Source organism: Uranotaenia lowii, chromosome 2 (assembly GCF_029784155.1).
Source record: "Uranotaenia lowii strain MFRU-FL chromosome 2, ASM2978415v1, whole genome shotgun sequence".
NCBI classification, from domain to species: domain Eukaryota; kingdom Metazoa; phylum Arthropoda; class Insecta; order Diptera; family Culicidae; genus Uranotaenia; species Uranotaenia lowii.
This window is the reverse complement of record NC_073692.1, coordinates 72,084,566-72,096,815: the sequence shown is the minus strand read 5'-3', so window position 1 is coordinate 72,096,815 and position 12,250 is coordinate 72,084,566. Positions and strand designations below refer to the sequence as shown.

General features: G+C 26.3%; 1 protein-coding gene across 11 annotated transcripts in view; it reads left to right on the top strand.

The window, feature by feature from the left end:
• LOC129744001 (beta-1,3-glucosyltransferase-like) overlaps positions 1–7,500 on the top strand; it is a 136,166-nt gene extending 128,666 nt beyond the window's left edge. For all 11 annotated transcript variants that reach the window (XM_055736291.1, XM_055736280.1, XM_055736285.1 and 8 more), the window contains exon 9: positions 6,545–7,500. In XM_055736291.1, coding sequence (XP_055592266.1) covers positions 6,545–7,336 — 792 coding nt within the window. In that variant the 3' untranslated portion in view covers positions 7,337–7,500. The remainder of the gene's footprint in view (positions 1–6,544) is intronic.
• The last annotated feature ends 4,750 nt before the right edge of the window (positions 7,501–12,250 follow it).

The following is a 12,250-nucleotide window of genomic DNA, read 5'->3' as shown; positions in this document are numbered from 1 at the left end:
TACAAAATTAACAAAAATATGACAAAACCCAAACAACTTTCGAAGGATATTTCCTTCAAAAACAAAACAGCTAATGTAAAACAGCTAAAAACTGTCAGAAAGGTATTCTTCAAAGAATAAAAAGAAATTTTATGTGTTTGGGACGAGCCGAATTTGTCGGCTGAAAGCCAAGTAATCAAATCTGTCAATATATCGAACAAATGGTTTTTGTTGGCCATATCCATTCTATTACCTACATCAATTTCAGTTACTTTTTGCTCATAAGGTGTTCGGATACATTATATTCGATATTTTATAGCGGAAATTGCATCCATATAGACCCCTGTGCAAATAATTTCCACGCAGAAATATTTTCGCACTTACGCAAACAAAGACAATCGATGACAGATTTTTAAATCAGTCGTTGCTCGCTTCTGATTTTCGAATCAGAATTTCCAAACGGCACAATCGTTGTTGTTTTGAATTAAAATATTTATGAAATGAAAATGTTATGAAAGTTGATTGACCTACATATGAAAAGAAACGAACAGAAAAAATACATTCTGTCCATTCTACAGGTACTAGAAGTTAGTTAATTAGTACATACAAATCATAGATTATTCGGACGTTTTTAGAATTTCTGAAAAAAATAGCTAAAATTAAGAGATCATCGACTTGTTTCAAATAGACACGCTAGTTGCAATTATTTTTAATTCAATTTCATCTTAAGATGTAAAGCATATCAATATATGTCATTTTCTATAATCACTCAGATTGTAGAAACATAGAGTTTTAGCCATTTTTCGAGAAATTTGGCAGTTATTTCTGGTTGTAAATTTCCGTTTGGTTCCTCTGCCCTGCTCTACCCCTACGGTTTTTGTAAAGAGTTATCACTCAATTAACCAGCAACACTGTACAGCCCTCGACCTAAGTACATCCCTGTTTGTATGTTGCTCGAGTCAGAACTATATCTGCAGCGTAATTGTACGGACGTAATAAATATTCAGTTGCATTTTCGAGTTCTCCTTAATTTTCCATGCTTGTTACAGTTTTAGCCTTAAAAAAAACAAACAAACACATACAGAATCTCAGTGAAACTTCATGTTTCTTTGAAGAGAACTAAATTCTACATAAGATTAAAGCGTACATCTTTTAAGGATATAATGGCTAGCTTACTAATGCTAACACCACCAGCCCACAGAAAGAGTACTATGTATGCCGTGACCGAGACTCGATCTCATACTAGAGTAAGCTTGCCAGATTGCCCGGTTTTATCCGGGTTTGCCCGGATATTTGATGCAAAATTTCGAGAAAGTCCGGTCTGGCCCGGTTGCCCGGATATCGTGAAAAAAGTCCGGATATTGCCCGGATTTTTTTCAAAATTTACACAAAGAAACCCAAAAAAATCAAAGTTTTTGAGTAAGTTTAAGCAAAATCGATTAACGGTACGGACATTTTCAACGGTTGTTTCAAATAATTTCGCTGATTTACTCTTAAAAACCTTTAAATATTTAAGTGTTCCAAAAGGTTTTTGGTAGTCTGCAATTACATTAATAAATTATTAATTTCATTTTTTTTGCATTTTTTCTTTGCTTTTATATATAATAAACCTAAATTTTGCCCGGTTATTGCCCGGTTTTTGGATTTGCATAATTGAAATCCATGCCCGGATTTTGCCAGGTTTTTTCGAAAAAATGCCCGGAATTGCTAGGCCAGGATGGGAGTGGAAAACATTCTGGCAACCTTATACTAGAGGTTAGGAGACTTATAAACGCTTTTATAAACGATTTATGAATTTTCAATCTGCTTGGGAATTTCAAAACTTGTTCTGAAATGTACAAAAACGATTTCTGATTTAAGATCCCAGATTAAAGCATTTTAAACTTCTGGAGAAATTATCGAACAAATGGTATCATCACGCAACTACTGAATTTTACTTTTGTCATTTTTGTAATTTTTGTAATTTTTGTAATTTTTGTAATTTTTGTAATTTTTGTAATTTTTGTAATTTTTGTTATTTTTGTAATTTTTGTAATTTTTGTAATTTTTGTAATTTTTGTAATTTTTGTAATTTTTGTAATTTTTGTAATTTTTGTAATTTTTGTAATTTTTGTAATTTTTGTAATTTTTGTAATTTTTGTAATTTTTGTAATTTTTGTAATTTTTGTAATTTTTGTAATTTTTGTAATTTTTGTAATTTTTGTAATTTTTGTAATTTTTGTCATTTTTGTAATTTTTGTAATTTTTGTAATTTTTGTAATTTTTGTAATTTTTGTAATTTTTGTAATTTTTGTAATTTTTGTAATTTTTGTAATTTTTGTAATTTTTGTAATTTTTGTAATTTTTGTAATTTTTGTAATTTTTGTAATTTTTGTCATTTTTGTCATTTTTGTAATTTTTGTAATTTTTGTAATTTTTGTAATTTTTGTAATTTTTGTAATTTTTGTAATTTTTGTAATTTTTGTAATTTTTGTAATTTTTGTAATTTTTGTAATTTTTGTAATTTTTGTAATTTTTGTAATTTTTGTAATTTTTGTAATTTTTGTAATTTTTGTAATTTTTGTAATTTTTGTAATTTTTGTAATTTTTGTAATTTTTGTAATTTTTGTAATTTTTGTAATTTTTGTAATTTTTGTAATTTTTGTAATTTTTGTAATTTTTGTAATTTTTGTAATTTTTGTAATTTTTGTAATTTTTGTAATTTTTGTAATTTTTGTAATTTTTGTAATTTTTGTAATTTTTGTAATTTTTGTAATTTTTGTAATTTTTGTAATTTTTGTAATTTTTGTCATTTTTGTAATTTTTGTAATTTTTGTAATTTTTATAATTTTTGTAATTTTTGTAATTTTTGTAATTTTTGTAATTTTTGTAATTTTTGTAATTTTTGTAATTTTTGTAATTTTTGTCATTTTTGTAATTTTTGTAATTTTTGTAATTTTTGTAATTTTTGTAATTTTTGTAATTTTTGTAATTTTTGTAATTTTTGTAATTTTTGTAATTTTTGTCTTTTTGTCATTTTTGTCATTTTTGTCATTTTTGTCATTTTTGTCATTTTTGTCATTTTTGTCATTTTTGTCATTTTTGTCATTTTTGTCATTTTTGTCATTTTTGTCATTTTTGTCATTTTTGTCATTTTTGTCATTTTTGTCATTTTTGTCATTTTTGTCATTTTTGTCATTTTTGTCATTTTTGTCATTTTTGTCATTTTTGTCATTTTTGTCATTTTTGTCATTTTTGTCATTTTTGTCATTTTTGTCATTTTTGTCATTTTTGTCATTTTTGTCATTTTTGTCATTTTTGTCATTTTTGTCATTTTTGTCATTTTTGTCATTTTTGTCATTTTTGTCATTTTTGTCATTTTTGTCATTTTTGTCATTTTTGTCATTTTTGTCATTTTTGTCATTTTTGTCATTTTTGTCATTTTTGTCATTTTTGTCATTTTTGTCATTTTTGTCATTTTTGTCATTTTTGTCATTTTTGTCATTTTTGTCATTTTTGTCATTTTTGTCATTTTTGTCATTTTTGTCATTTTTGTCATTTTTGTCATTTTTGTCATTTTTGTCATTTTTGTCATTTTTGTCATTTTTGTCATTTTTGTCATTTTTGTCATTTTTGTCATTTTTGTCATTTTTGTCATTTTTGTCATTTTTGTCATTTTTGTCATTTTTGTCATTTTTGTCATTTTTGTCATTTTTGTCATTTTTGTCATTTTTGTCATTTTTGTCATTTTTGTCATTTTTGTCATTTTTGTCATTTTTGTCATTTTTGTCATTTTTGTCATTTTTGTCATTTTTGTCATTTTTGTCATTTTTGTCATTTTTGTCATTTTTGTCATTTTTGTCATTTTTGTCATTTTTGTCATTTTTGTCATTTTTGTCATTTTTGTCATTTTTGTCATTTTTGTCATTTTTGTCATTTTTGTCATTTTTGTCATTTTTGTCATTTTTGTCATTTTTGTCATTTTTGTCATTTTTGTCATTTTTGTCATTTTTGTCATTTTTGTCATTTTTGTCATTTTTGTCATTTTTGTCATTTTTGTCATTTTTGTCATTTTTGTCATTTTTGTCATTTTTGTCATTTTTGTCATTTTTGTCATTTTTGTCATTTTTGTCATTTTTGTCATTTTTGTCATTTTTGTCATTTTTGTCATTTTTGTCATTTTTGTCATTTTTGTCATTTTTGTCATTTTTGTCATTTTTGTCATTTTTGTCATTTTTGTCATTTTTGTCATTTTTGTCATTTTTGTCATTTTTGTCATTTTTGTCATTTTTGTTATTTTTGTCATTTTTGTCTTTTTTGTCATTTTTGTCATTTTTGTCAATTTTGTCAATTTTGTCAATTTTGTCATTTTTGTCATTTTTGTCATTTTTGTCATTTTTGTCATTTTTGTCATTTTTGTCATTTTTGTCATTTTTGTCATTTTTGTCATTTTTGTCATTTTTGTCATTTTTGTCATTTTTGTCATTTTTGTCATTTTTGTCATTTTTGTCATTTTTGTCATTTTTGTCATTTTTGTCATTTTTGTCATTTTTGTCATTTTTGTCATTTTTGTCATTTTTGTCATTTTTGTCAATTTTGTCATTTTTGTCATTTTTGTCATTTTTGTCATTTTTGTCATTTTTGTCATTTTTGTCATTTTTGTCATTTTTGTCATTTTTGTCATTTTTGTCATTTTTGTCATTTTTGTCATTTTTGTCATTTTTGTCATTTTTGTCATTTTTGTCATTTTAATCTTTTTTGTTATTTTTGTCATTTTTGTAATTTTTGTCATTTTTGTTATTTTTGTCATTTTTGTCATATTTGTCATTTTTGTCATTTTTGTCATTTTTATCATTTTTGTCATTTTTGTCATTTTTGTCATTTTTGTCATTTTTGTCATTTTTGTCATTTTTGTCATTTTTGTCATTTTTGTCATTTTTGTCATTTTTGTCATTTTTGTCATTTTTGTCATTTTTGTCATTTTTGTCATTTTTGTCATTTTTGTCATTTTTGTCATTTTTGTCATTTTTGTCATTTTTGTCATTTTTGTCATTTTTGTCATTTTTGTCATTTTTGTCATTTTTGTCATTTTTGTCATTTTTGTCAATTTTTTCATTTTTGTCATTTTTGTCATTTTTGTCATTTTTGTCATTTTTGTCATTTTTGTCATTTTTGTCATTTTTGTCATTTTTGTCATTTTTGTCATTTTTGTCATTTTTGTCAATTTTGTCATTTTTGTCATTTTTGTCATTTTTGTCATTTTTGTCATTTTTGTCATTTTTGTCATTTTTGTCATTTTTGTCATTTTTGTCATTTTTGTCATTTTTGTCATTTTTGTCATTTTTGTCATTTTTGTCATTTTTGTCATTTTTGTCATTTTTGTCATTTTTGTCATTTTTGTCATTTTTGTCATTTTTGTCATTTTTGTCATTTTTGTCATTTTTGTCATTTTTGTCATTTTTGTCATTTTTGTCATTTTTGTCATTTTTGTCATTTTTGTCATTTTTGTCATTTTTGTCATTTTTGTCATTTTTGTCATTTTTGTCATTTTTGTCATTTTTGTCATTTTTGTCATTTTTGTCATTTTTGTCATTTTTGTCATTTTTGTCATTTTTGTCATTTTTGTCATTTTTGTCATTTTTGTCATTTTTGTCATTTTTGTCATTTTTGTCATTTTTGTCATTTTTGTCATTTTTGTCATTTTTGTCATTTTTGTCATTTTTGTCATTTTTGTCATTTTTGTCATTTTTGTCATTTTTGTCATTTTTGTCATTTTTGTCATTTTTGTCATTTTTGTCATTTTTGTCATTTTTGTCATTTTTGTCATTTTTGTCATTTTTGTCATTTTTGTCATTTTTGTCATTTTTGTCATTTTTGTCATTTTTGTCATTTTTGTCATTTTTGTCATTTTTGTCATTTTTGTCATTTTTGTCATTTTTGTCATTTTTGTCATTTTTGTCATTTTTGTCATTTTTGTCATTTTTGTCATTTTTGTCATTTTTGTCATTTTTGTCATTTTTGTCATTTTTGTCATTTTTGTCATTTTTGTCATTTTTGTTATCATTTTTAGGAAACTTGTGCACATCTTCCAAAATTGAATGGTAACAAAACACAGAAATATGAAAAGGTTAAAGAGAAATTTCTTTTTGAGAAAATCAATAATTATTCGATTTGCAATTTGAATTTATAAAAAATTTTGTGACTCTTAACAGTTTTATTTGTTGTATGGTTGATATTGTGTTTTTTTATCAATCTGCTTACTAAAAAACCATAACAATTTTTTATATTCTTTAACAATTTAACGGAGCTAAAATTCTTGAAAAATTAAGCCTCACTATCTACAAAAAAAAAGATAAAAAAAAATTAACAACGTTTTCATGGAGAACAATACCTCCATATAAAACAGTTATAAAACAAGGCATTTACACAAATTTCGAAGTTTAAATTAAATTGATGCTTAGAAACTTTTTTGGAATCTTGATTTTCGTGAAAAGTTGTAATAATACCGTTATTACTCATAAATTCGTTAAACATTGTTCTTCAACAACCCCAATCACCCATCTCTATATCCCACGTACATCCGCAGGTCTACAACAGGTGGTTCCGAGCAAACGACGAGCAGTGGTGGAATCGTCAACAAACGGGCTGCCACTTTTCGCCATCCCTCGGTCCCAACGGAGGCGGTCACGATGATCCATCGAATGAGCCCAATCCGCCGAAGAGGACCGACGAACGTGACGAAGCAACGAAGGGCCAGACCGAAGTAAACCTCGTCGGGAAACCGCTGCTCCAACAGCCGAAACATATCAGTTGTAACGATAACGACAGCACAGGGGAGCAGAATAATCACGTGCTGCTGCCCAAAGATGTTAGTAGGACAACTCAACAACGTGATGCCCCGATGCCGATTCGTCCCATTCCAACAAACACCGATGAGCAAACAGGACCAGGACTAACGTCGTCGTCAGCAGCTAAAAGGCAAACGGATGAATCGGAAGCCACCGAGGACTATGATGATAGCAATGGATTGGCTTTAGCTTTGGAAACGGAGCCAACCGATGATACGACGACGACGACGGATGATGATACGACGACGGTGTCTGCCACAAGGAGCGTGATGGCAAATGATTGCCATCGTTACCAGCAGCAGCGGTGCCGTCGTATTGATCACGGTGATCATCGAACGGAGCAGCAGAAATCCGAACATATCAGCAAACATTATTTCTGTGAAAATAATGAGCTCCAATCAAACAACAACTTGCTGCCGATGTTGATGCTGACTCAGCCCCAGCATCACCACCCTCGGCAAAATCCCCCGAACCAACTTCATCCGCATCAACAGGAACCGAACATAATCAAACCAGCAGCGGAACTGTAGCTAGAAGGTAGCTAGCTAGCGAGCTGGAAGGAAAAGGGAAACATTTCCCCGCATTTTCCTTCCTACATACACGACATCGTGTTTTCAGTTATTATGGGGGATGGTAGTTTTCCTCATCGTTTATTAATAACCGATAAGCTTTTTCAATAAAAATTGAAGACAGTTATGCGGCTCCCAGTCAGTTGAAAGAAATCCTTCAAAAATACTTATCACAATGAAAAAATTTCTAAAAATAACTAAAATTACAAAAATGACACAAACAAAAATGCCAAAAAGACTGAATCAAAGCAATCGAAAGATTCCCTTTTTTTTCGATTGAATATATTGTGATTTTCTTGAATAGATTGAATCGAAAAGGCTCTGAATGGCTGGAATACTGGCTGGCTGAAGGCAAGAATACTATTCTTGCATCACAGCATGCGGAACTACAACACGTGTTGTTAAAAAACTTGAAGACCACAGATCTTGAAAATGTTTTTGCATGGCAAAATTTTCAAAATGTGCAAAAAGTGACAAAATTTCTATAACTTTTTCCCAACACCAGTGAACTTGCTCTCAGTGCTATTGCTATTCTGCAGTGCTATTCTTAGAATAGCAATATTTCTATCACATACGGCTGAAATTGAAACAGTGCTGTAAAAAAATACAACGCCCAAAGATCTAAAAACCATTTTTGCATGGTAAAATTTTCAAAATGTCAAAATTTCTACCACTTTTTCCCAACACCAGTGAACTTGCTCTGAAGAAGATAGTAAGTTGCTATCGAAATACCGATTCTGAACTTTTCTTATACCGTGGACCATATTTTCTTGGTGATCCAAAATAAATTTCGCCGTCCATATGAATGAATGAAAATTTTCAAGCCTGACCGTGGTTGAATTAAAAGGAATCTTTCGATTGCTTTGATTCAGTAGAATTATTCAACCAAGAAGGCCACACAATGACACACAATACAAAAACTACAAAATATAATGATGACAAAAAAAAACAGGATGGGTAAAAATGAAGACAAAAATAACAATAATGACAAAAATGAAAAAAAAATTGCTCAAAATAAAAAAATTATTAAAAAATGAAAACATGAAAAAAAATGTTGAAAAATATCATGAAGATCACAAGAATGACAGCAATGGCAAATTTTAAAAAAATGAAAAAATGGCAAAAATGTCATAAAAACACACACAACACTCAAAGTTACAGAAAATATCAAATCGACAAATTACAAAAGTGACAGAAAGGACCAAATTGACAAATACAACAAAATAAGCAAATATAAATAACTGACGAAAATGACAAAAGAAAAAATTATAACAAACAATACAAAAATGACAACAATGACATATATATGTATGACAAAAATGACAAAAAGAACAATTAAGAATGATGACAAAAATGAAAAATTGCATAAATGAAAAAAATACAAAAAAAATGACAAATTTAACAAACATGAAAAATGCCAAAAAGACTAAGTTGATACAACTGACGAAAAAGATAAAAACCTTAAGAATGAATTAAAAAAATCAAAAAGTTTACACATTTTTTTAAATAATACAAAACTGATAAAAAATATGCCAATATCCTTATTGCCAATTATACAAATTTTTGTTTTTTTCAACAAAAATAAGAAAAACTACTAAATTTACAAAAACGATAAATTTACGAAAAAAAAAATTAAAAATGGCAGAAATCACAAAAATAAAAAATAAAACATAAAATTAATACCAAAAAATTACAAAAATGACTAAAACAACAAAAATAACATGAATGAAAAAAGTAACAAAGGTTTCCAAATTGACCAAATTAATAAATTGTAAAAATTCACAAATATGACAGAACGAAAAAAATATGGGAGAGATAGGGGTATCGTAGGCCACTCTGAATATCTCAGATGTGTGTTGAGATAAAAATCCCAATTGTACTGTCATAGTCGTTGCTTTGGGTAAGCATATTTTTCTATGTGTTGTAGACTTATGTACGCGTCAGATGCTTCTTTTATTTAGCAAAAAAATACCTTACATAAATAAAAACGGCATTTGTGATAAGTAGAGCTTATATTGGGCTATTTATAAAATGGTTTTGTTTACTTTTTTATTTTCTTTTTTATAGGAATTTAACCCATTAAGGTCATTCTTCCTCTTTTGTTTACTTTGAATAATCAACTAAAATGGCAAAAATGATAAATTGACCTACAATGGCAATAATGAAAAAAATTACACTAAATAATCACATAATAAAAAAAACTGACGAAAATTTAGAAAAATGACAAAAATGGAATGAGATCACAACAATGAAAAAATTGCGAATAAAACAAACAAAAAAACAAAATGATAAAAATGTTAAAAAACAGAAAATCCAAAAAAAAAGGTTGGAAAAATGACAAAAAAAATGACTCTAATGACAAAAATAACAAAAAAGAAAAACTAAAACCAAATAACAAAAAATGGCAGAAATCACTAACATGAAATGAATTTTGAAAAAGGCATAAATTACAAAAACGGCAAAAATAATCAAAATGACGAAAATGAGGAAAATACAAAAATGAAAAAAATCACAAATCGTACAAAAAAGATATTCTAAAAAATGACAAAAATTACAGAAATCACAATAACGAACAAAAAATTAATAACAAAAATTATGAAAACAATAAAAATTACTCAAGTGACAAAAATAACAAAGATCACAAACACGATGGAATGAAAAATTTGACAAAAATACTATCAACGATTGAAATAACACCAATGACAAAAATTACAAAAATTATCATTTAAAAATGATAAAGTGCCAAAAATAATAATCGGACTGAATGACTGAAAGGTCCTCAATAATAAAAAAAAAAAATAACAAAAAATACAATAGTGACAAAACATGACACCCAATAAACAAAAAAACAAAACTGATAAAAATGACAAACATGAAAAAAATATACAAAAACCAGAAAAATGTTAAATGACGAAATGAAAAATTCACAATACTAAAAATTTTGTCATAAATTAAAAATGAACATAACTTACAAATATAACAATACGAAAAAAAAAGGAAAACCAAAAAAACGAAATTGACAAAAATCAATGATTAAACAAAAATGACTAAATTGACAAAAATGCGAAATGTGACAAAAATGAAATAAAGTGTATAACATTAATAACATTAATGAGGATAATGACAAAAATGACAAAATAACATTAGAAATAAGAACAAAAAACAAAAATGATAACAATGATAAAAAATGACAAAAATGACAAAAATGACAAAAATGACAAAAATGACAAAAATGACAAAAATGACAAAAATGACAAAAATGACAAAAATGACAAAAATGACAAAAATGACAAAAATGACAAAAATGACAAAAATGACAAAAATGACAAAAATGACAAAAATGACAAAATTGACAAAAATGACAAAAATGACAAAAATGACAAAAATGACAAAAATGACAAAAATGACAAAAATGACAAAAATGACAGAAATGACAAAAATGACAAAAATGACAAAAATGACAAAAATGACAAAAATGACAATAATGACAAAAATGACAAAAATGACAAAAATGACCAAATAGACAAAAATGACAAAAATGACAAAAATGACAAAAATGACAAAAATGACAAAAATGACAAAAATGACAAAAATGACAAAAATGACAAAAATGACAAAAATGACAAAAATGACAAAAATGACAAAAATGACAAAAATGACAAAAATGACAAAAATGACAAAAATGACAAAAATGACAAAAATGACAAAAATGACAAAAATGACAAAAATAACAAAAATGACAAAAATGACAAAAATGACAAAAATGACAAAAATGACAAAAATGACAAAAATGACAAAAATGACAAAAATGACAAAAATGACAAAAATGACAAAAATGACAAAAATGACAAAAATGACAAAAATGACAAAAATGACAAAAATGACAAAAATGACAAAAATGACAAAAATGACAAAAATGACAAAAATGACAAAAATGACAAAAATGACAAAAATGACAAATATGACAAAAATGACAAAAATGACAAAAATGACAAAAATGACCAAAATGACAAAAATGACAAAAATGACAAAAATGACAAAAATGACAAAAATGACAAAAATGACAAAAATGACAAAAATGACAAAAATGACAAAAATGACAAAAATGACAAAAATGACAAAAATGACAAAAATGACAAAAAATTACAAAAGTGACAAAAATGACAAAAATGACAAAAATGACAAAAATGACAAAAATGACAAAAATGACAAAAATGACAAAAATGACAAAAATGACAGAAATGACAAAAATGACAAAAATGACAGAAATGACAAAAATGACAAAAATGATAAAAAATGACAAAAGTGACAAAAATTACAAAAATGACAAAAATGACAAAAATGACAAAAATGACAGAAATGACAAAAATGACAAAAATGACAAAATTGACAAAATAGACAAAAATGACAAAAATGACAAAAATGACAAAAATGACAAAAATGACAAAAATGACAAAAATGACAAAAATGACAAAAATGACAAAAATGACAAAAATGACAAAAATGACAAAAATGACAAAAATGACAAAAATGACAAAAATGACAAAAATGACAAAAATGACAAAAATGACAAAAATGACAAAAATGACAAAAATGACAAAAATGACAAAAATGACAAAAATGACAAAAATGACAAAAATGACAAAAATGACAAAAATGACAAAAATGACAAAAATGACAAAAATGACAAAAATGACAAAAATGACAAAAATGACAAAAATGACAAAAATGACAAAAATGACAAAAATGACAAAAATGACAAATATGACAAAAATGACAAAAATGACAAAAAAGACAAAAAAGACAAAAATGACAAAAATGACAAAAATGAAAAAAATGACAAAAATGAAAAAAATGACAAAAATGAAAAAAATG